This window comes from Pelobates fuscus, chromosome 7, assembly GCF_036172605.1.
Source record: "Pelobates fuscus isolate aPelFus1 chromosome 7, aPelFus1.pri, whole genome shotgun sequence".
Taxonomy (NCBI): Eukaryota; Metazoa; Chordata; class Amphibia; order Anura; family Pelobatidae; genus Pelobates; species Pelobates fuscus.
The window spans coordinates 94383613-94410100 of record NC_086323.1 but is presented as its reverse complement, the minus strand read 5'-3'; the positions used below and the strand labels follow the sequence as shown (position 1 = coordinate 94410100).

Here is a 26488-nt window from a genome sequence, read left to right as displayed (position 1 = left end):
TATTGAGCTCACGTTTAACAAAATCTTAGGAACCTGGCTCTTAGGATTGCAGGTAGAGACTCCTGGAAGTCAAGGGGACTTTTAATGGTACTAAGTACAATTTATCAACTTTAAAAACAAAGTTGTAGTAAAACTGAGTTAAAATAATCAAATAAAATATACTTGCACACAACCTTTCGTTGCCAAAACCTGCTTTACTCCTCATGAGCTTCCTCAGTCAGCTGTAATTTGGTTACAGGAATCCTCTATCTTTAAATCGACAATGCAATTGTCCCAATCAGAAATAATCTTTGGGCTTCCCTCTCCTTCACCATAATTGCCCCAATGTTCTTCACGTGATAGAGTAATTATCGGGCACTCCTGCCCCTTCATTTAGCCTCCTATCATTGGTGTTCACTGGCGGTTGTTGGAAATGTGGAGAGCCGTACGGGGTTACGACGCTATACTCACGAAACACATCATATACGCTCCCAGATTGGACTCTGCCGTACCTGCCCACAGACACTTCTCTTGGATGAACATCATCATTCTCTCCACCTTGATGATTCCGGGCAGTGCACCCTTAGGCATCTATTAAAAATAAAAGGGAAAAGCAATTTAATAAAAAGGAGAATTACAATGACATACTACTATGCCTTAAAATCATATTAGGGTTCACTACTATATGTGCACCCCTAATGCTAAATATACAACATAGAAGGTGACAGCAGATAAGAACCATTCGGCCCATCTAGTCTGCCCAATATTTCAAAATACTTTTAATTAGTCCCTGGCCTTATCTTAAGTCTAGGATAGCCTTATGCCTATCCCACGAATGCTTAAACTTCCTCACTGTGTTAACCTCTACCACTTAAGCTGGAAGGCTATTCCATGGATCCACTACCCTCTCAGTAAAGTAATACTTCCTGAAATTATTTTTAAACCTTTGCCCCTCTAATTTAAGACTATGTCCTCTTGTTGTGGTAGTTCTCCTTCTTTTAAATATGGTCTCCTCCTTTACTGTGTTAATTCCCTTTATGTATTTAAATGTTTCTATCATATCCCCCCTGTCTCGTCTTTCCTCCAAGCTATACATGTTAAGATCCTTTAACCTTTCCTGGTTTTATCCTGCACTGCATGAACCAGTTTAGTAGCCCTTCTCTGAACTCTCTCTAAGGTATCAATATCCTTCTGAAGATAGGGTCTCCAGTACTGTGTACAGTACTCCAAGTGAGGTCTCACCAGTGTTCTGTACAATGGCATGAGCCCTTCCCTCTCTCTACTGCTAATACCTCTCCCTATACAAACAAGCATTCTGCTAGCATTTCCTGCTGCTCTATTACATTGTCTGCTTACCTTTAAGTCATCTGAAATAATTACTCCTAAACAGGGCCGGCGCGTCCATAAGGCGGCGCAGGCGCCCGCCTTAGGGCGCAACACGAGGGGGGCGCAAAAAAACAAATCCTGGGCCCTTTGCCTGTGACTCACATATTAAAAATATTTCCTGCCCCTGATTTGCTGCCCGGTTCCCAGTACTGCTCTGATATGTCAGAGTAGTCTGATGGGCGGGGCTTCCTCCTCCCTGCATTCCAACTCCCCGCGGTCTCATCTGAACTGAGCTCAGGCCCAGTGTGCAGCTTCCCCTGCCTTGACAGTCACTGCTGCACCTGGACAGGACACACACAGAGCTGTTGATGGGCCTGGCAACATCACCAGTGAGCAGGTAAGGAGAGCGGCATGTCAAATGTTTAAATTAACCCCCTCATTACCCCATTCCTCTAGCTGTGTGTCACTTTGTTCCCCTATAGCTCTGACAGGGGATTAGGGGGAAATGTGACACATGGCTATCAAGACAGAGTGTGGTTACAGCCTTTAATTCCCTGTCATTTTTTGCCTTAGCCCTGTTTCGTCTGTCCCAATAATCCCCTGACCCCTAGCCCTGTGTCACTGTACCCCTAATCCCTTTCCCCAGCCCTGTATCACTGTACCCCTAATCTACTCCCTCAAGCCCTGTGTTACTGTGTCACGCTGTCCCCCTAGCCCTGTGTCACTATATCCCCCTGCGCCCTATGCCTGTCACCTCCCCACAAATCCCCTGCCCTCTAGCCCTGTGTCACTATGTCCCCTGCCCCCTAGCCCTGTGTAACTATGTCCCCCTAGCCCTGTGTCACTATGTCCCCTTTCCCTCTAGGTCTGTGTAACTGCCCCACTAAAACCCTGCACCCTAAATCTCCCTTGTGTCATTATAATGCCCCGTCTCTCTAGCATTTTGTTCCCTTTGTTTAACTTTTTATTACTCAATATATTACAAGATCAACAATTTAATAAATAAAAATTTAATTCTTGGTGACCCGTAGGTGGAGTGCATGGTATGCACCTTTGCCTGGTGCAGACTATTATAATTATTGTCTCATGGTTTTGGTGCCCAGTTATAGAGTCAATGCACTCAAACCGGGATTCCTAGCCTGAACTTTGACTCATAACAAGCACCAGCACCAGACTAGAAGGAGGGGTCTGCAGTGCACCAGTCACAGGACATGCGTTTTACCACCAGGCACCCAGGGAATTGAGTTCCCTCCATACAAAAAAAAGTAAACAGGAGTAGAGGTAAAACATCTTTTTATTATATGAATTAAACACCCACTACACACAGCCAACACATGCACATAAAACATATCACACATAAACCAAACACAGCCACCACACATTACATTACATTATTATGAGGTTTATTATAGGGGAGCTCTGTGATAGTGTTATACAAAGTGTACATTTATTTTTATAGGTGTGGAGCTCTGTAATAATCTACTATGCACATTACCGATTTGTGATACACTCAAAAAAGAAATTTCTGGTTGTTTTTTTACTGTGGATCTCTGGGATTAACTCATACACAACACACAATACTGTGAATTTTAATGCCCAGGATCAAGGTAAATGAGGAAAACCCAGTCCAAAGCAATAATCTTTGTGTTTGTAAGTGGCACCTCTGTATACATCAAGGGAGTGATGGGGCAGCAAAATGCATCTCCGCCTGTGTACCTAAAAATTCTTGCACCGGCCCTGCTCCTAAATCCCTTTCCTCAGATGTTGAGGTTAGTAGGGTATCAAATATCCTATACTCTGCCCTTGGGTTTTTAACGTCCAAGGTGCATTATCTTGCACTTATCCACATTAAATGTCAGTTTCCACAGCTCTAAAGTAAATATTTAGTAAATAATAATATAGACCACTAAATAAATGGTAAAAAAAAATATTCCTAATATAGACATAAAGAACTAGCTACACTAAAAAGAGACACCCCGGGGGGCGTAGCCAACTGAGGACCTGAGCGGACGCAACTCTCTGAGCCCTACTTTGCTGAAACCGTGTTAAAATAGGCATTTTCAGCCAAAACTGACCCCGTACCACGCACGCAACGCAAAGTCAGACGATGGGCAGAAAAACTAAAAAGCCCCGAGCCGACAAGTGCCCGATCAGCAAAGATATTGGGGAACTGCTAAGGAACTCACAGCAGGCCGCATGGGCCAAGATGGCGCTCAGGGATGAGTTATCGTGCTCATCCGATGAGGCCTCCATAGATCTCGAGGAGGGAGCCTCCTATGACCCACCGCAGAAAAGGGCAGTCAAGCCCCTGCAAGCCGGGGAACCGGTGACGGCGGACCTGCTTAAAGCCATGTTTGCGGACCTGCGAAAAGACCTGGCCGCAGACAGGGCCTACTACAAAACCGCCATAGAAAGCGTAATGACCAAAGCCACACAACTTGAAGCCACCTCTAGTTTCCATGACACCCGAATCACGATGGCGGAGCAATCATTGGCAGACCTCCAAGGCAACTAGCCACGGAAAACCGTGTAAACTCACTTGAAGACCAAAGACGAAGATACAATTTAAAAGTCAGAGGCATACCGGAGACGGTAGGCCTCAAGGACTTACCCCACTTCATCAGACGCCTGTTTGAAGCTTTGATGATGCCCAAACAGGCCAAAGCCATAAAGCTAGACGGGATGTCCCGGCTCCCCAAGCCTGCACAGGTACCACAAGCAACACCAGCGGATCTCATCCTCCGCTTCCAAAACCTCCAGGACAAGAAAACACCCCTAACCTTTGAAGGAGCCACGCTCCTAGTCTTTCCAGACGTGACGAAAAGTACCCTATCCTGGAGGAAATCACTGCAGCCGCAGCTTCAACACCTCCGCACCAAGAACATACCATACCGATGAGGCACTCCACGAGCACTACTCTTCACACATGAAGGGAATACCTACAAGGCACGGAGCCTACAAGAACTAGAAGCACACCTGCATTCACTCAGTCTTACAACCCCTCAGAACGGGGCAAGCGGGACTCTGCTCCACATAAACCCTGCAAACATTGCGGACTTTACTCCAAGAACAACCCTGAACGCGATGCCGACCTGAACGCCAACAAGACGACCGAGCCAGAGATGGTCTGTCCGCATAGATACCTAACCGCTGTGCTGGACTGATTGTTGCTTGCCAGGCTTCTCTGATGTCTTTCTCTCGTTCCTCAGCATCAATGTTTTCTTGTTTTATTTTACTATTTTGTGCTTACTAAGTGCATTACCGTCACTGTTTAGCATTGTTTTAACAGTAACTGCCTCCATGTTCTCACCGACTAGTTATCACACAACCTTGACTGTACCCGAGTACTAGTCCGCTCATGATCCTAAGACCTAGTATCTCTCAACTGGCCCACACACACCTCCCCCCCCCCTACCGACCCCCCCTAGAGAACCACTCTGCAAACCTATACTGCAGCGCTCGGTAGGGAACAAAGTTACCTACAGACAGGTGACTCCTTAAAATTTTATCTCCACTCATAGCTCCAGGTCCACACTAAGGAACCAACAAATATCCTACGGGTGTCCTGCCCACAGCACTGAAACACCTCAGGCAACCAATGCCACTACTTAACCTCTTCAGGACGGAGTCAATAGTGCACGTTCTGATCAAAACAAAACGTAAACAAAAACTGGAATTTGCGCTATATGTCTGTTCACCCGTAGTTCCCCTCTTTCAAATTATATGCACCCACACTTATTTTTTTTTTTTTTTTATAATTCTTTATTTTTCATGTGCAAAAATTTTTACATCAAGCGTGCATAGCCACGACAGCATACGCAGGCAATTTGCATAATATTTCAAGTCGTAGTTGTTGTCAAGACAGCACATATTTTTTAAATTAACATGAGGTTAACAGGTCAGTAAACATTGGTGATTAGTAGTTTAGCATGCTAGGTTAAACAAGTTAATAATAAAGCTAGTTACACTGGTGCTTAGACATGTATTGCGTTCCATTAATTAGTAAGACAGCTTTTACGTTTAAATATTGGTTACACGTTGTTAACTGCAGGAATAGGTTATTAGGCCATTAGGCCCACCGCTGATTTGTACAGGTTTAAATTTACATTCGAGGTGTCCCTCCGTCTATGACTGACTAATTAAAGAGTGCATGGGTGGTTACAGAGATTAGCAGTGAAGCTTTATGACAAAAAACTCCTCGAGAGGAGATGTACCATCATATTAAGAGCGACTATCGCTGATTAAATAATAAACATTCGGTAAGTAGTACTTATGGTACAAGGCATGATGTGAGGTGAAAGTCCGGCAGGAACGAGACATGCCTGCTAGTCCTCAGTCTCCAGCTTATTCATCCGATCCCTTTTGGTTGCGAGATGCAGTCCCCGAGAGCCACTGTCTCCTGAGGCGTCTGAGGCATAGCCGTAGTGAGGTACTCGGTGACCGGGTTGTGATGGTGCAGTTGCAGTATGTCAGGCAATCTGCGCTGACCTGCTGGGTAGGGAGCCTCCGTTCTGCTACGGGGTTGTTGCGGCTTGGCTTTGTTACGGGTGTTTGTGGGGCAGGCCCTGCGTCGGTGCTTGCTCCGCCGGTTCCTTCGTTGGTTCCGTTTTGGGGAGCCTCTGGCGGCGTTCATTCCGCGTCCGCCCCTGGGTGCCAAGGGTGCCAAGTGTGCGAATGGTGGGATAGTCTGTTTGGCTGTAGATTTGTCCAGCGCTCTTTCTGCTATCCTGGCCCAAAAGGCGTTAAGGATCTCGTCCAGCTTAGCCATGGTGTCCATTATCAGCACTCCTCCTGTTCCCATGTTTGCTGGCTGGTTTGCGGCGGCCGCCATTTTGGAGGTGGTGACCCCTGATGCATGCGGTCTCTGGGACATGAATGTCAGCGGTGTCCCTGTTGCTGGTGCCGGGATGACCCCCACCGGCAGGGGGGGAGGGAGGAAGGTTCGTGGACGGACCTCCGCAGATTGGAAGTCTGCTTTTAGGGAGCCCTGGGGCGGGTGATCGGCCGCTTCACCCGCGCCCCTACTCCTGATCAGGCTTGTGGTCGTTGCGGTAGGCCCCATCCGTGCTGCACAGGTTCCCAGCATGGTAACGGTGCAAGAGTGGTCTTATTTTGTTCTCCCCTGTGTCCCCAGCTTGGGTGTTGCGTTTTTAGTCGGGTTTGTAGCTCAGGGGCCAGGGTTTTTCAGGCAAAACAGGATTGTAGATGGGAGCTCGTGCTGTGCACGTCTGTGCAGCTCCACAGCCAGACTCCGCCCCCTGCACCCACACTTATTATATATCATTTTGTTCAGGAGAAACAGGGCTTTAATTTATCATTAACTATTCATATATGGAACATAATTTATTATGAATAAAATTAAAAAAAAATGTGAGAAAATAAGATTTTTTTTTTTAAATTTGCATTTTGTGAATGTCATAATACTGTTAGGTTTTACTGCAAAAAAATGCACACATTTGTAATCAGCGATGTGTCACGAGTACAACAGTACCCCCCATTAACAGGTTTTATGTTGTTTTGGAAAGTTACAGGGTCAAATATAGAACATTCCATTTTCAAATTGAAATTTTCCAGATTAGTAATGTTACCTTTGAGACGGGGAGGGAGGAGCAACGAGGGATATCAGTGCTGGATTCAGGTAAGTGGCTGCAGGGGGGAGGGGGGGGACCTATTAACGCTTTGTTTTCCTGGCACTATACGATCCCTTTAAGATAAAATTATTTTGGTGCCTATAGAGAGAGTCACTTTAAATCTGAACAGCAATATGTAGACTAACAAACTGTGACTAAATATATGGTGTGACTTCATGATTTGTAGAATTGTTCCATGTTAGCTATTTGTCTGCCTGTCTTGGCCATGTTGGATATCCCAGTACTGGCTCACTATACAACACTCTGCTCTGAGTCAAACCACGTGGTAAGCAGGAAGCTCAGCATACCGACGCTCCGCCCAACGCTTGAGTCATCGCAGCGACCCCTCCCAGAACTAGGTCAGCGGACGTGACGTCAGCTGGAGCGAAGAACATCCGGTTCAAAGCAATCGGTTGGAGGAGGTCGGATAAGGCGGAGCCGTGTTGTTACATAGGGAGGCTGAGCTGGCCCGGGGTGAGTACAGTGGCAGCCCGATAATATGATGGATTGCAGGGCGGGGAGCCCGGGATATTGACCTTAGGATAGGGGGCGGGGACCCGGGCATTAGAGGGGGGATACAGTATGGCAACATGAATTCAGTGAAACAAAGACGGTTTGGGGAGGCTGGGACGAGCCGTCACACTGTATGATGGGCTTGTGGGATAGGGTGTCGTGCTGTGGGGTGCATACAATGTGTAGAGGAGACCAGGGCAAGGAACCTACGGGTTAGGTGGCTGGACAAAGGAGCTTACATGAAATACATGTTGAGCCAGCCACTTGGAAAAGAGGAGTATGTGTTGTCCCTGGGGCAGGGGCTAACAGAAGCTATTGCATTGTCCCAGGGGTAAGGGGGCTTTCGCAATGTTTCTGGGGCAGGGGGTAAAGAGGCTTTTGCCACGTCCCTGGGGCAGGGGGTAAAGAGGCTTTAGCCACGTCCCTGGGGCAGGGGGTAAAGGGGCTTTAGCCACGTCCCTGGGGCAGGGGGTAAAGGGGCTTTAGCCACGTCCCTGGGGCAGGGGGTAAAGGGGCTTTAGCCACGTCCCTGGGGCAGGGGGTAAAGGGGCTTTAGCCACGTCCCTGGGGCAGGGGGTAAAGGGGCTTTAGCCACGTCCCTGGGGCAGGGGGTAAAGGGGCTTTAGCCACGTCCCTGGGGCAGGGGGTAAAGGGGCTTTAGCCACGTCCCTGGGGCAGGGGGTAAAGGGGCTTTAGCCACGTCCCTGGGGCAGGGGGTAAAGGGGCTTTAGCCACGTCCCTGGGGCAGGGGGTAAAGGGGCTTTAGCCACGTCCCTGGGGCAGGGGGTAAAGGGGCTTTAGCCACGTCCCTGGGGCAGGGGGTAAAGGGGCTTTAGCCACGTCCCTGGGGCAGGGGGTAAAGGGGCTTTAGCCACGTCCCTGGGGCAGGGGGTAAAGGGGCTTTAGCCACGTCCCTGGGGCAGGGGGTAAAGGGGCTTTAGCCACGTCCCTGGGGCAGGGGGTAAAGGGGCTTTAGCCACGTCCCTGGGGCAGGGGGTAAAGGGGCTTTAGCCACGTCCCTGGGGCAGGGGGTAAAGGGGCTTTAGCCACGTCCCTGGGGCAGGGGGTAAAGGGGCTTTAGCCACGTCCCTGGGGCAGGGGGTAAAGGGGCTTTAGCCACGTCCCTGGGGCAGGGGGTAAAGGGGCTTTAGCCACGTCCCTGGGGCAGGGGGTAAAGGGGCTTTAGCCACGTCCCTGGGGCAGGGGGTAAAGGGGCTTTAGCCACGTCCCTGGGGCAGGGGGTAAAGGGGCTTTAGCCACGTCCCTGGGGCAGGGGGTAAAGGGGCTTTAGCCACGTCCCTGGGGCAGGGGGTAAAGGGGCTTTAGCCACGTCCCTGGGGCAGGGGGTAAAGGGGCTTTAGCCACGTCCCTGGGGCAGGGGGTAAAGGGGCTTTAGCCACGTCCCTGGGGCAGGGGGTAAAGGGGCTTTAGCCACGTCCCTGGGGCAGGGGGTAAAGGGGCTTTAGCCACGTCCCTGGGGCAGGGGGTAAAGGGGCTTTAGCCACGTCCCTGGGGCAGGGGGTAAAGGGGCTTTAGCCACGTCCCTGGGGCAGGGGGTAAAGGGGCTTTAGCCACGTCCCTGGGGCAGGGGGTAAAGGGGCTTTAGCCACGTCCCTGGGGCAGGGGGTAAAGGGGCTTTAGCCACGTCCCTGGGGCAGGGGGTAAAGGGGCTTTAGCCACGTCCCTGGGGCAGGGGGTAAAGGGGCTTTAGCCACGTCCCTGGGGCAGGGGGTAAAGGGGCTTTAGCCACGTCCCTGGGGCAGGGGGTAAAGGGGCTTTAGCCACGTCCCTGGGGCAGGGGGTAAAGGGGCTTTAGCCACGTCCCTGGGGCAGGGGGTAAAGGGGCTTTAGCCACGTCCCTGGGGCAGGGGGTAAAGGGGCTTTAGCCACGTCCCTGGGGTAAAGGGGCTTTAGCCACGTCCCTGGGGTAAAGGGGCTTTAGCCACGTCCCTGGGGTAGAGGGGCTTTAGCCACGTCCCTGGGGTAGAGGGGCTTTAGCCACGTCCCTGGGGTAGAGGGGCTTTAGCCACGTCCCTGGGGTAGAGGGGCTTTAGCCACGTCCCTGGGGTAGAGGGGCTTTAGCCACGTCCCTGGGGTAAAGGGGCTTTAGCCACGTCCCTGGGGCGTCAAACATATCAGATTGTGTTGGAGTGTTTAGGGTCATTTTGCTGTGCTCCTGGATAAGATTGACCGGGTAATTAGAAACTAAGATTTTGTGTGTAAACAGATCTATGTTGGTTAAAAGAAGGGCTATATGGGAATGTTGAGGGATGGTATACTGAATTGGAAACCAGCATAAACAAGGACTTGAAACTGCATTTTGATACTGCAACTGGATGAAAAGGACATGAAGAGGTGTAAGCACAGCTCGAGCAAGAGAATATTAAAGGCTGGGAACTGCTTGAGAGACAGGAATGAGTAGCTTACCTTACTCATAGAAAAAGTCTATTCTGGCAGTGCACTACATTGAGCGCCTGGAATATGAGTGCTTCAGGGTTAAAACATGAGTATAGAGTCTAGTGGATGTAATCAAGTAACTACTACAAAACAATGTTGATTTACTGAAGGCAGTACGTGCTGCAGTACATATACAGTGTATGTATTATTTATGTGATCACTATAGCACTTACTTGGATAACACCTACTGTAATGGAATCTGTAAAGTGCTAAGTACACTGGCTAGTGCTATATAAATAAAATATACATCGTAGAACTTGATTCCAGAACTGGATTCCAATCTTGTCTAAAGTGCAGAGTACCTTTTGTTAGTCATTGTGTATCTGCTGCACTTATGTTACCTTCCCTCCAGAAATTTTACCTGTGACGACATATTCAAATGTGTTTTACAAATAAAATATACATACAATGTATAACTGTGTACCTACTACACTTACCACACCTTCCTTCCGCTGTAATGTAATCTATAAATTGCAAGGAGTGCTTTATATAAATAGATCATACGCTGTGTACTATTGTTCCCTCTGAGTGCCGTACGTCATTACTACACATGGGCTAATAGCATATTCAACAGGTACACAAATGTAAATATAAAACATATACAGATTTTTCAGGAGACTTGTGAATTCAAAAGTATTTATATTTCCTTGAAGTAGTTTATCTAGCAGAAATTCTAAACATTGCGAAGAGCTGTTGGTCTAAGTGTGTGTTGCATATATGGGCTCAAACTCCGAGTTTTGGTATCACCTCTGGTGATTTCAAACTCAAAGTATTAACTAAACAAAAAAAGTTTACCTGCTTGTCCACCAACCCCTAAAAATGTTAAATGGGAGGTTAGAGGTGTTTTTGTATCATTGCAATGGCCACCATTTTTTAAGGTTCTTTGTCAAGATAAAGTTTTTGAGAAACTGCTATGATTACTTTGCAGCACTAAGACTGCCTCTAGCGATTGTCTATCAGACATCCACTAGAGGTGTTTTACTACGTTTACCGACACTGGACGAACACACGCTTTGCATAAGAACATCCACTGTCAGTGAAAACCCCATACTAAAGCATTGATTCAATGCTTTCTTATGGGGAAGGCTTAATGCGCTTGCCGCACATGCTTATTAAGTCCACTCTTGGCGCTGGAATCAGGTAATTGACAAAAGGGCTGCGCGGAGGGTAGGAGCGGGTCAAGGGCACTGGCACTTTAGTGTTAGAAATACAGATTTGTATTCCTAACACTATAGAATCCCTTTAAAGTGGCTCTGCCACCTCTGAGTATTTGGTAAAGATATCTTTAACCCCGTAAGGACCAAACTTCTGGAATAAAAGGGAATCATGACATGTCACACATGTCATGTGCCCTTAAGGGGTTAATAAATATTCATGCTAACTGCATTTGAATGTCATTGAAATTTAAACATAATCATAAGGTAAAATAGGGACTACGTTGTCTTCCGGCTAGCCTGAAGTTGTCAAATGGTAAAACTTTGTTGTCAACTCTTGCCAAATCCCAGCTTCCTAGTGCCTTTAGATTCGGGGCATCTGTTTTAAAAGTTAAAGATAAAAATTAACCTTTCATCCAGGCTGCTCTGTGTTTAAAACTATAGATTTACTTACCATTATCCATTGCAGGGCAAAGCTTCCAGTGCTGCTTGACATGCCCCTGCCTTATGTCATGGGATCTGCATGGACGTCCAATCATATGGTTCTCAGAGAGAAGCGCCCTTGGTTGGACTATTTAACAGTCTCAGAGCGCATGCATGATGAAGGGCTATGGGATAAACAATACTGAATGGGATAGGGAGGCGTGGAAGGGAGTAGACATGAGCTTCCCATGACAGGTTTTGTCAGGAAGACATACCCTATTTTTATTGAATTTTTTTCAAAAGTAATTTACACACATATGAATTATAAACCAAATAGTGAACATTAACAATGTCAACTTATACATCTGAAATATGTTTTTCAGATTTGTAAAATAAATAAATTGTAACGTTTATGAATACATTGTGTTTATATTATATAATATTGCTTTATGATTGTATTCCATAAAGGATCACTATAGGGTCAGGAGCACAAACGTATTCCTGACCCTATAGTGAAAAACCACAATTTAGGTGGCTTGTGGTTGCAGATTGCAGATTTTTATTGGATTGTCTAATATCGGCAAGGGGGCTGAGAAAAACACTGTTTAGTCCAATCAGCACCTCCTCATAGAGATGCATTGAATCAATGCATCTCTGAGGAAAATTCAGCACCCCCAGACTGGGGGGATATGATATAAACATTTAAATACAGAATGGGAATCAACACAGGAGGAGGCTATATTTAAAAGAAAAACTACCACAACAAGAGGACATAGTCTTAAATTAAAGGGGCAAAGTTTTAAAAATATCAGGAAGTATTACTTTACTGAGAGGGTAGTGGATGCATGGAATAGCCTTCCAGCTGAAGTGGTAGAGGTTAACACAGTAAAGGAGTTTAAGCATGCGTGGGATAGGCATAAGGCTATCCTAGCTATAAGATAAGGCCAGGGAATAATGCAAGTATTTAGAAAATTGGGCAGACTAGTTGGGCCGAACGGTTCTTATATGCTGTCACGTTCTATGTTTGTCATTCTGTGTCGATACCAAATAGGCACCACGACCACTACACTAAAGGGACACTCCAGGCACCCAGACCACTTCTGCTCATTGGAGTGGTCTGGGTGCCAACTCCCACTACCCTTAACCCTGCAACTGTAAATATTGCAGTTTTCATAAACTGCAATATTTACCTTTCAGGGTTAACTCCTCCTCTAGTAGCTGTCTACTAGACGGCCACTAGAGGGCACTTCCGGGTTTATAGCACAGATTTTCTGTGCTATAGCTTCGCTGGACGTCCTCACGCTATGTGAAGATCTCCAGCGTCGCTGAAATCCCTATAGGAAAGCACTGAAAGCATTTTCAATGCTTTGCTATGGGGAGGTCTAATGCGCGTGCGCGGCATTGCCGCGCATGCGAATTAGGTCTCCCCTGCCGGATGACGGCGTGGGCAGACCCTGAACCAGTGCCGAGGGACAAAGGCGCTGGATACAGGTAAGTCACTTGAGGGGTTTTAACACCTTCAGCAACCTGGGATGGGGGGTGGGAGGGAGAGGGGACCTGCAGTGCCAGGAATACGGTTTGTTTTCCTGGCACTGGAGAGTCTTTTTAAGTTGTCATGGTTTTGGTGCTTAGTATCCCTTTAAAGAAAGAAAAACTCTAGAATACCTGGACCAAAAGTTTTTGATTTCCTGCAAGTGAGGTTTGTTTGTTTTTTTTAATGGAAAAAAAGCTTTTGAAGTCAGGCACACTCATCTATTCAGAAGTCGGTTACATAAAAAAACTGAACCTTCACAGACCTAGATCTTCTACGTCATTATGTTTCTAGCTCATGGAGATGGGCTTAACGGCTGACTTCACCCAGATGGTTTATAGAGAGGGAAGGAGAATCCTTCAGCTCTCTCATACCTAACAGAGCATTGCCAAGGGGGTTCTAAAGCTAATCATTTATCATCTAACCTCATCAGGGTTTTTTACATAAAATAATGTCATCTTTGTATTTATGGATTTAAAAACATGTTCTACTATTATTCTAAACAGCAGATCAGGGAGTGTGTGTATATTGTAAACATAGTAGACACTTAAATAAAAAAAATAAAAAAAAGTAAGCAAAAACAATGATATCCAGTTTAACCAAATCTAGATTAGCAAAATAATAATTTCTCTCCCAGAATATCATGGCATTGGTTATGAGTGCAACATAATGTGGACAGCAGTAATCCACAGGGAAGAGTTTTTACAGCTGTTGTAGATTTACATATAAAGATATATTGTTTAGATTAATCTTCGTTGAAACACATGATCGTTTCCAGATCAAAGGCTCGTTATTTACTCAGAAAATAGGTCAGTGTTTAGTTTTTCCCCCTCATATTTAATAGAATGGCATGACTGGTTTGTCTGATGACTCTCCTTAGAACCTAACATAAAAGGAGATGTAGAAATCTTTAGATCAATGGGTTCGGTTTGGGAAGCATTTGTTTCAAAGGTTCATAATTCTTACCGGTTACGGTATACACAGCGGATATTCATAATGAATATAGATACAAGCAAATATATGGATTTAAAGTGACCTCCCCAACGGTCATTCAGATTTTGACATACACACATACAAGTGGTTTTGCTGCTTGTCTTCAAAGCAGCTGCAGTGCATATGCTGCTGTTAAATTGATTACTTTTGGCAAGTGTTAGACTATGAGCTTCTCAAGTTTTGTTTGAGGCATATAGGGCAGAATGATAAACGTCATTCCATTCAGTGTGCTGGCACTGATTCCTACCAAAAAGCATGATCGGGTTTGTGTGTCATGCTTTGGGAAGCTCTTTAGGAGGAAAGTTACTGCTAGTTGAACATACACAAACCTGATATCAGGGCAGCATTGACATTGCAAGCTAGGGTGTAAGTATTGTATTAAAATGCCTAAAGCAATACATTTGTTCATATATATATTTATGATAAGTGATCTGTTAATTGCATCATAAACTGTTACCTTCAAAAAGTATTTAATAGAGGGGCCCCTAAAACGGTAACTGCATCCTTTCCTGTTTTCTTTTGACACACTACACTGATTACCATTTGTTTATTGTAATTGAAGGCAATCCCTATAACATTTTCTGTAATTCCACAGCCACCTTGCTGTGCCTAAAACTAGTAGTGAAGTTCCTGTTTTGAAGGAGAAACCCAAAGCAACCCCTTACTTTTGTAGATGATGGCTTATGGGAGAGACACTGTTGCCTATGATGTACAGATGCATATTGCAGGTTTTTAGAATTTGCACTAGTGATTCTGATCCACTAGAGCAGGGATGTCGAACATGCGCCCCCCCCCCCCCCCCCCAGATGTTGCTGAACTACAACTCCCATGATTCCCTGGCTATCTGTTATCATGGGAGTTGTAGTTCAGCAACATCTGGGGGGCCGCATGTTCGACATCCCTGCACTAGAGGCATTTAAACCCTGTTCCTGCAGAATGGCAATGATTTTACTTGTTGGGTTAACATGATGAGAACATGGCACCCACATCACTTTGAGATTAAGATTAGTGTCCCTTTAATGGCTATTCTCTCTTCCAGCTTAGTTGATTGGGCAAGCATACACTGCATTTGTTTCAGTCTGCAGTCTATAGAAGTTAGTCTTGCACACTTCACTTGTTTAGCTATAGTTTCTTTTCCAGCATTAAATTAAAATGTCATGTGCACTTTTGATAGATCTTTGGCTATGTCTTGCCACCATGCAGTGTTCTTCCATGACAGATGTACTTTATATTCTGTAAACATTTATATTTGATTTTTAACATGGCCTGTTTAACTCATCATGTACTCTGTTTAGCAGTTCTGAGAATATAGATGTAACAATATGACTAATTTATGACATTGCAATTCAATGATAGTCCAAGCTTGGCTTTCCAGCTTCCTCTGGTTGGCCTTGGATCATGGGACGTGTTGCCAAGTTCAAACACCCATATTGTAATGCATATGCTCAAATATTTATTGATGCACACTTTCTCACTGTTTGCTTTTCAGAAGACTACTGCCACAGATGGGTTCCAGACAACAGCATAGTGCTACCTTGTGAAGGGGGTTTGCACCGAGGACCTTATTGCTACCTTGCTCTGTTTTACCCCTCCATAGTAAAATGTCTGTGGATATGAACAGTCAGGGATCAGACAGCAATGAGGACTATGATCCGAATTGTGATGATGATGATGATGAGGAGGAGGAAGAGGATGACCCAGGGGACATAGAGGATTATTATGATGGGGTTGCAAATGACGTCGAACAGCAAGGAGCAGACTCTTTTGATCCAGAGGAATATCTTTTTAGCTGTCTTACCTACCGAGAGTCGGAGAGTGCTCTGAATGAGCAAATGGCAAATATGGCATCTTTGCTAAAGGTAAGCAGATGTAAAGGTCACTGGATCCTTTTTCTTAAACACCCTTTGGGATATTTATCTTGCCTATTGTGAGATGTAAGAAAGTCTTCCAAAAGCAGAGTTATTTGATTGATTATTTTTCCCCCCTCTGATTTATCATATAACTCAGTTCTTACACGTCACCTTTTCTGAATGCTATTTGATTGGTGAAGTGCGGCACACACTGCACATGTGCTTCTCTTCCCCCTTGTGACCTTCAGTGGACGACCCTTTCAGAATCTTTATTGTATTTGCGGGTTCTGATGTAAAAACCTTCAAATATTTCTCTTCCGCAATGCTTTTCTGTGAGGAGCATTTGATTTGTTGAGAATAAATAATGTCTGCTGAATGACGTCACAATCGGCTGTACCATGTGAGTCTCTGTTGGGGAAAAAATTGTAAGTTTTTAAACCTTTTTTCCTTTTAGACTGAATTTACGGGGCTGAATCTAAACAGTGAAGTGACACTATAACAGGTGTAATACTTGTTTATATTTCTAACACTATAGTGTTCCTTTAAAACGGAATCACCAAATCTGTGATAAAGGTTTATAAATGTGTGTGTATGTATATGTGTATATGTGTGTCTGTGTGTGTATATTTATATATATATATATATATATATATTTTTTTTTATATTTTTTTTATCTAGCTTTAACGCCTTAAGGACACATGACGTGTGACATGTCATGATTCCCTCTTATTCCAGAAGTTTGGTCCTTAAGGGGTTAATGAAAAGAAAAGGGTTTTTTTTTATTTTTAATCTCTTAATGTGTCGGGGTTGGAATGAAGTGCATTTCTGAGAGGCACAGGAACTTATGCAATTTTCTGATGAATTTGCTAAAAAAAATTTTACGGATACTATTCTCAACTAATTTGCTTTTGTTAATTTGAATTATTATTAATGAAAGTAATTTTTTTTTTAAATGGCATATACCGGTATTTTTTTATTTTAAGTAACATGGCATTTTACTGCACTTTGGTAGCCCCCAGTGGAAGTCATTTAGGCCTGCCCTATTGCTGACATGGACTAAAACCAATCATAGGACTTGTTTTGTTTTGTAGGCAATGGAAGGAAACCTGACCATGTGTCTGCACAGATTATTGGGCTGACTCTATTTTTATTGGGTTGCTCTGCTGACTGACTGTAATTACATTATCCTATTACTGCCTGATGGGGACTCGGGTAAAAAAAAGTAACTGTCCCTTTGACAGCGTCATTACAATGTTCCATTCTTTTAATGAAATACAACTTTTAGTGTCTTTTTTACAAGGTTGTTTATAGAACAACCCGTTCAGAACATATAGTAACTTTTTTCTTCTCTTCAGGATTTTTGTAATTAGAGTGCAAGGTGGGGGAGGGAGGCCTGAAAACATCTTAACTTTATTTTATTTTTTTATTCTTTATTTTTGTTGTTCGTTAAAAAGACACGAGCTTATTAAGCCACAACAGCAGTACTAGGCACAGATAAATCAACATATCAAAACGGTGGTAATGCAATGACGTTACTGCACATTTTTATATGTAGAAAAGGGTTTGCTAGTAACATGTAGAGAGTGTCAGCTGGATGTTTGTGAGGGCACCAGCCCCAGATGGTAGGCAACTACTGCTAGAGCGCTGTACCTATTGATAGCATGTCAGGCTGACTAGGTGTAGTTGCCTACTAATCAAGTGAGTACTTGAGATAGTGAGAGACGCGTCCCTGCACTAATAGTTTAACTTTTTTAACCTCTTAAGGATGTTGAGACATTCCATGCCGTCCTCCACAGAGTGGCCTGTAATGCTGTTAGGACAGCATGAAACATTCTAATGTTTTGGTTTGAGCCGGGTTAAATTAATTGATTCTTTGGGGCTCACCTCTGTTGGCTGGGGCTATATTTTTGGGCACTAGACTGATAGATGAGCTGTGTGCCATTCTCAAATTGAGTATTGCATACAGCCCTTCAAATCTGTTTAAATCCTCTAAGTGCAATCAATGAGACATGGTGATTTTGAGCCGGCTGCCCACGAGAGCAAGAGGCCCCCAGTGTGTGAAAAGAAGCATTTTCAATGATCGTGATTGGCACTGGACTTTGCCAGCTGCCCAGCACCAGTTGTAGTGTGATTGGAACAGACAGCATTCCAGAGCTGCAGCATGAGAGTGACATATTCACATCCTGCAGTGACCCAGTAGATGACCCTCACAGAGCACTCTGTTTGTGAGCTGGGAAATCCTTCTGCTGTCAGCAGGAGGAATCCCTCTGTGATGGGGATGGTTTTAGGGCTACTGTAGGTTAAGGGCTAATACTGGGTTAGGATTAATTATGTTTTTTGGTTGAGGATAGTGTAGGATTATGGTAAGGGTAGGTTGTTGTACAATAAACACACAAGTTCCTGGTGTCTCCGAAATGTTAAAGTGGAGATAAAACCCGTAATATATTGACTTGAATATTCTGATAAACGATCACTACAGTAAGTCAAGAAAAAGTGTGTATATGGGAAAAGTATGGAAGGGGGAAAGAGAAAAAAGTGTGCGCATGCGCACAAAGCATGCATGCCCATACATTACCATCCTGAATCAAATCAACCCAAAATAAAGGTATATAGGCTGCAGAGCTGGCAGACCCAGAGGATAGCCACGCCATCCATTGAAATCAAGTGGGTAATTCTCAAAACTGGATAAAATTCTTCTATGGTACGGATGTTGTAAGCTTTGCTGATCAACCCATCCGGGCCACACTCCGCCTCCAAAACACTTAAATAAGGCTATGGGTGGTGTAAATGAAATTTTAAAGTCTTGTGATGTTTTGAGACTGAAGAATTGGTATTTCTGTGAGTGTCGAACTGAATTAATACACTTCAAGAATGGTTGTATAGGGGAGGCAGATCTGAAAAAACGTACTAAGTTCTCTGTTACGCCAATAGCATTCATGGTCCTGATAGAAAGTATAGGATGCCAATTTGCCAATTTTGGGGTTATGTCAGTGTGTGAGCATGTTATATTCAGTCTCATGATACTTTGTGCTTATAAATGACTTATGGTGCAGATCTGTCCTAAGTCATGTTCCCAGTAATTAGTGGAATGTGGTAGAGGAGCCATCTCCTTAGTTGTAATCTATGATGAGTACAGTAATGATATAGCATGCACCAGAGGGCTAGGTTGATAACAAAAAGATAAAGTTGGAGAGAGGGGAAGTCAAGAACCCAGGCATAAGCCAAGCGAAACATGAAAGTTGATGGTAGTTGGACCATGGCATCAGGAATAGCAGTTTCCTTATGACACATTCATAAGAATAGAGTCACCCCTATAAACATCCTTCAGACAAAGTGGATGTGGAAGGCCAAGGGAGGCAGGGAATTGTCCTGATAAAGCTGGCAGAAATACACAGTTTCCAGATTTAGGGAACTTGTCAGTCTCCACATACCATAATACAATGGGATTATGGAAATGGTGGAATGTCTCTTTGGATTGCCATGACTTGGCTCCAGCCAAAACTTTATTTAGATCTTGGACAAATGACAAACAGGAAGTAATATTACCAGTCTGCCAAAGTGGTTGTAACAAGGCCAATTTATAAAAGTGTAAATTTCTAAAAAAAAAAAATAATAAAAAAAATCTTCTCTTTTTGTAAAGTGTAAAAAAATAAATAAATTACGCACCCTTCATGCACACAAGGCTTCCGCAAGCTAACGTGCTCTTAGAGCCCTTTCCCTTTAAGTGAATGCATGCCACTTCTCCAAAAGTTTGTTTTAAACTATAGATTTGCTAACATTATAATTATGCTATCAGAATATAGAGATAAATTGTGGTGCTGTTTTTAAACTTTTTACCACAAAGTGGTATACTGTAAAAAGTTTTTGCCACCTTCTTTTTGCCAGAACTGAGTGTGAGTTTGGCTAGTTATGTATGCATATATGTGAGTGGGTGGATAGTTCTATGTCTGAGTTCTGTACACAGGAGACGCAGATATGTCCTAAGATTGGGAGCTAACCTGTAGCTGTTGTGTGTGCTTGTTTGTCTCCATTCCAATAAATCACAATAATAAATACAGGCATTATGGCTCACTGGCTCCTGGGTATGTAAAAGCACTGCTTTTACCTAACTGCTGAACCACAGTAGTGCTCTGCTGGATTTGTGCATGTTGCCTTACGGAGTCCTTTGATTAAGTTCCCAGAGAAGGTTAAAATGCAGATAACTCCATTAATTGAACTTTTTTTTTTTTTTCTTGATGGGTAAATGTTTCAGGTACTTTAAGTCCCGTTTGCTTCCTTTTCTCTGAGCATGGCGACGTCACTTGTTGATCTCGCGCCCCAGCTTTAATTTCATAGACCCTGACAGATGGTTTGCTGTTTCAATTTCCTTCATCTACATTTGCAAAACCATTTAACTGACACCAGAAGAAAAAACCCCACAAACTTTTACTCATAATAATCTTTGTGTAATAGTTCAATTTTAGCATGATTGCTAATTGGAGCTTTTCGGTGTTCCAAAAGACTCTTTGCTCAAGATAACACTGTGTATGGTAAGTTAAAGGGACACTAAAGGCACTCTGACAAATGCATCTTAATGAAGTGATCTGGGGGCATAAGCCCAGTGATTTTAACCCTGCAATGTAAAACATTGCCGTTTTGTAGAATATTACTCTGGTGCCTTTTGTGTCCCTTTTAAGGGCTACTCCAAGCACCATGACCACTTCAGTGTAATGGAACTTCCAGTGTCTCTGCTGGCTTTCATCTGGCCCAATGACCGCAGTTTGCCAGGGCTCCATTTCCACAGTCCAGTGGCGAGCAGAAAAAGTTAAATGAACACCATAGAGTCAGGAATACAAATGTGTATTCCTGACCCTATAGTGTTAAAAACACCATTTAGCCTCTCCTTGCATTTCTAAATATAGTAAAATCTTTTTTTTTTTTTTTTTTTTTTTTTTTTTTTTTTATCAAGGCATACGTGATGAATACAGAATGAAAAATATGGAAATGCATGTATGAGTTACATCGTCGGGTTAATACAGCAAAACATTTAGTTGATTACATTTCCAGAGAGTTAATGCCTCGATTTTTAATTTTTTATGTGTCGATTAATGGTAACGTATTATAACCAAGCTGAAGTGAATTGCAGTAAGTCGGGTGTGATATGTTCAATGGGACTAGTACCTCGCAGTCGTGCTATGTCACTTTGGGCCCGTTGTACCGCAATTCCCATTGTGTGTGCTGTTATTGTCGTTAAATTATGGTTAATGCTCAGCAGGTTGGTCTGAGGGCTTGTCGCCAGGCCCGGACTGGCCATCGGGCACACCGGGCAAATGCCCGGTGGGCCGCGGTGGCCAGGGGCCGAGGCCGGCAGGGGAAGGTCCCAGGATCTCCCCTGCCGGTCTATGCAGGGCCGGCACTATCCGAGCGCCGGCCCCGCTGTGTGCCATGGCGGGCCGGTGAGGAGATCGGAGATCTCCCTCACCGGCCCACTTAAATAGACCTGCGGCTGGGGAGGGAGAGGACCCGGCGGAGCTCTATCTTGCAGCTCCGCCGGGTTCCTCTCGCGAGATCGGGAGCGTTGCTATGGCAACGCCCCCGATCTCGCGAGAGTTCACTCACCACTAGATCACCAGGGATCGTGTGCGACTGCTGGTCCCCCTCTCCCAGGTACAACCATGCCTGTCCCCCCCTCCCAGGCTAAAGGTAAGAAGGGAGGGGGGGATTTAATGCCTTCTTAGTTTTTTTTCAATTTGTTTATTTACCCCCCTAGTTTTTTCATTTGTTTATTTACCCCCCTAGTTTTTTTTATTTGTTTATTTACCCCCCTTAGTTTTTTATTTGTTTATTTACCCCCCAGTTTGTTTATTTGTTTATTTACCCCCTTAGTTTTTTATTTGTTTATTTACCCCCCTTAGTTTTTTATTTGTTTAATTACCCCCCTTAGTTTTTTATTTGTTTATTTACCCCCTTAGTTTTTTTTGTTTGTTTATTTACCCCCTTAGTTGTTTTTATTTGTTTATTTACCCCCCTTAGTTGTTTTTATTTGTTTATTTACCCCCCTTAGTTTTTTTTATTTGTTTATTTACCCCCCTTAGTTTTATTATTTGTTTATTTACCCACACAACATTTACACACATCACACACATCACACTCACACACATCACACTCAGCACACACATCACACACATCACACTCAGCACACACATCACACACATCTCACAATCAGCACTCTCACACTCAGCACTCTCACACTCAGCACTCTCACACTCAGCACTCTCACACTCAGCACTCTCACACTCAGCACTCTCACACTCAGCACTCTCACACTCAGCACTCTCACACTCAGCACTCTCACACTCAGCACTCACAACATTATCACACTCAGCACTCACACACAACACACTCAGCACTCACACACATCACACTCAGCACTCACACACATCACACTCAGCACTCACACACATCACACTCAGCACTCACACACATCACACTCAGCACTCACACACACAACACTCTCACACACATCATACACAACACCCACACACACACATCACACACAACACTCTCACACACATCATACACAGCACCCACACACACACATCATACACAGCACACACACACACACATCACACACAGCACTCTCACACACATCACACTCAGCACTCACACACATCACACTCAGCACTCACACACATCACACTCAGCACTCACACACATCACACTCAGCACTCACACACATCACACACAACACTCACACACATCACACACAACACTCTCACACACATCACAAACAGCACTCTCACACACATCATACACAGCACCCCCACACACACATCACACACAGCACTCTCACACACATCACACAGCACTCTCACACACATCATACACAGCACCCACACACACACATCACACACAGCACTCACACACATCACACTCAGCACTCACACACATCACACACAACACTCTCACACACATCACACACAACACTCCCACACACATCATACACAGCACCCCCACACACACATCACACACAGCACTCTCACACACATCACACTCAGCACTCACACACATTATTATTATTATTATTATCGCCATTTATATAGCGCCAACAGATTCCGTAGCGCTTTACAATATTTTGAGAGGGGGGGGATGTAACAATAAATAAGACAATTACAAGAAAACTTACAGGAATAATAGGTTGAAGAGGACCCTGCTCAAATGAGCTTACAGTCTATAGGAAGTGGGGTATTAGAAACATTAGGATAGGAAATATCAAGTAGGAGTGAAGCAGAGCTGGAGGAGAGAGCAAAGCACTATCCCATAGGGACAGGTATGTAAGGGAGAGATTACTCTGGGAGGCCATACGCTTTCCTGAAGAGATGGGATTTAAGGCCCTTCTTAAATGATTGAAGACTAGGGGAGAGTCTGATGGCAGTAGGCAAGTTATTCCATAGGAGAGGAGCCGCCCGTGAGAAGTCCTGCAAGCGTGAGTTGGCCGTACGGGTGCGAGCAGCGGTCAGGAGGTGGTCGCGGGCAGAGCGGAGAGTACGAGGAGGGGCATACCTCTGGATCAGTGAAGAGATATAAGAGGGGCTGGAATTGTTCAGTGCTTTAAATGTATGGGTTAGCACTTTGAATTGACTCCTATAGGATACAGGGAGCCAATGTAAGGACTGGCAGAGGGGCGAGGTGTGAGAGGACCGACTGGATAGGAAAATCAGTCTAGCTGCAGCATTCATTACAGACTGTAGCGGGGCAGTACGGCTTTTGGGGAGACCAATCAGGAGAGGGTTACAGTAATCCATGCGGGAAATTACTAGAGCATGGACAAGCTCCTTGGTAGCATCACACACAACACTCTCACACACATCACACACAGCACTCTCACACACATCATACACAGCACCCACACACACACAGCACTCTCACACACATCACACTCAGCACTCACACACATCACACACACAACACTCTCACACACATCACACACACAACACTCTCACACACATCACACACAACACTCTCACACACATCACACACAACACTCTCACACACATCACACACAACACTCTCACACACATCACACACAGCACTCTCACACACATCATACACAGCACCCACACACACACACAGCACTCTCACACACATCACACTCAGCACTCACACACATCACACACACAACACTCTCACACTCTCACACACATCACACACAACACTCTCACACACATCACACACAGCACTCTCACACACATCATACACAGCACCCACACACACACCATACACCGCACCCACACATACACATCACACACAGCACTCTCACACACAGCACCCTCACACAAATCAATCGCACACACTGCACCCTCACACACACACCACCCTCACACACCTCACACACATCACACCTCACACACCTCACACCTCACACACATCACACCTCACACACATCACACCTCACACACATCACACCTCACACACATCACACCTCACACACATCACACCTCACACACATCACACCTCACACACAGCATCCATCACACACACACATACTGCACCCCTCACATACACACACAACCCCCCGATACACTGCATCACACACATACACAATACTTCCAAACATATTTATATAATATAGCACCCCTCACACACACAGCACCCCTCACACACATACTGCACCCCTAAACACATTACATTCCAGACACACACTACATCCTTTACCCAACTCTGGATTATCTACACACATACAGACACTAGATCCCTATATACACTCTGAATCCGTTATATACGCACACTCACTAGATCTCCTACACACATTCTGGGTCCTTCAAACACACACTAGACTCCTATACATATATATATATATATATACACACACACACTCTGGATCCCCTATACACACACCAGATTCCTTGTAAGCAAACACATACTACACCCCTAAACACACACTCTCTACAAACACTACATCACCTATACACACACACACTATAGCCTGTATGCACACACTTGCTACATTCCCCTATACACACATTCTCTAGAGTCCCTAGCCACATATGCATTACATTACACCACAAACACAACACGACTAAAACAGACCTTATTACACAATACCACACCACAATCAGCTCACTCTACACACACGTAATACCACAAGCAGGCTCCAAACACATGCACAATACTCTTTCCTTTTTGTCTCCTGGTATCCATTTATAGAGACACCAGAGCCAAGTTGCAAGGAAACAGTGCAAGCATGTTATTAAATTTGCTTGCGCTGTGCAGAACAAATACAGGGCTTTTTTCTCATGCTAGAGCTCTTTAGCAGAGGTCTGCGTATGGTCTGCCCTGGAAGAGCATTGAACTAACATGCTCACTTTGAGAGGGGGCGTGTTTGTCATTAGTGATGACAAAACACACACCCTCTCTGCACCGCCCCCTTCTTAGTGGGCCGCTGTGATTAAAAAATGCCCGGGCCGAATTTTCTTCCCAGTCCGGCCCTGCTTGTCGCTGTAAGTCATGCCATATGGGCATAAGCGTGTGGAAGTCAGGAGTGTAAAGCACATATTGAATAGCATTAACATCAAGCGTTTATATATGTACCGGTTCGGTTGTCACTCGCTAATATCTAAATCAAACGGATTAGACAGCTAATACTAATGGAGTTAGCAGATACTCCCCTCCGTTACCCCTTTAAAACCTGACCCAGAACCACTATTGAACCTGTTTGTATCAGTGGGTGAGTGGTCGGTAATAGTTGTGTATACTAGCCGCTGATGATCAGGATTGTAAGATAATGATTATGGTGTTGATGGTGTATCACATAAAGCTTTAGTGTCAGAGTAGTCAATATAACAGCGAGTTATCAGCCTATAATGCTTGTCAGATAGTATGTTATTAAAGCCATCAAATCCCCTAAGGCTGCAAACACTATACTTGCATCTGTTGTCTCAGTGTATATAATGTGAATAAAAGAATATAACCAACAAAAATAAAACACGGACTGTTATTCAGCATGTGCAAGGAGGCATATACTTATATACTTAGGTCCCATGTGTGGTAGAGACAGTGCATCTCCCAGGACCTTGGGCTAGGTGCTTTCATGATGTGGTCAGCCTATTCCCTGCATGGGGAGGATAGAGTCCTGCATGGTGTCTTGTGGCTGATGTTTCTTCTGACCCCGGTCTAGCTGGTCTGCAGATCTGTACAGTATCCAAAGCTGGATTGGAGCGAGGTGTTGCGGTCCTCTGGGCCCCGGAGTTGCCAGGTGGGGTCGCTTAATCATGCTCTTCTGTTGTGCTTTGTCTTAGGTAGTGTCCCAGGCGGGTGTTTGGGTTTCCACGTTTGGGTAGATTGCGCCGCCTGGTCCGTCGCCATTTTGAGGCTTGGGTTGCAGTGCGGGCCTTCAGGGACTTTCTCTCTTGGCTGCTTGTCGGTTGTGTGGCAGGTGGGTGAGCTCTGCCCTCTAGCTTGTGCCAGATCGGCATAGCCGGTGAGGCAGGTTGAAGGGTCGGTGGGGAGCCCCGCTGTCTCTGTTCGATGCGTATCCAGAAGGCTGCGAAAACAGCATCCAGTCTTGTGAGCAGCGAGCAGGCGCTTGTGAGTTGAGTGGGTCTGTCTGCGCTCTCCGCCATCTTTGGTGCGACAGACTCCCGTTGGCTTGTT

At 44.9% G+C, this 26488-nt stretch overlaps 1 protein-coding gene across 1 annotated transcript in view; it reads left to right on the top strand.

Annotated features, from left to right (window-relative positions):
• Positions 1-7297: 7297 nt before the first annotated feature.
• Positions 7298-26488, top strand: part of ARIH2 (ariadne RBR E3 ubiquitin protein ligase 2) — a 50046-nt gene continuing 30855 nt past the window's right edge. The window contains exons 1-2 of the mRNA XM_063426214.1: positions 7298-7409; positions 15496-15865. Of these exons, the coding sequence (XP_063282284.1) occupies positions 15608-15865 (258 nt within the window). The 5' untranslated portion in view covers positions 7298-7409; positions 15496-15607. The remainder of the gene's footprint in view (positions 7410-15495; positions 15866-26488) is intronic.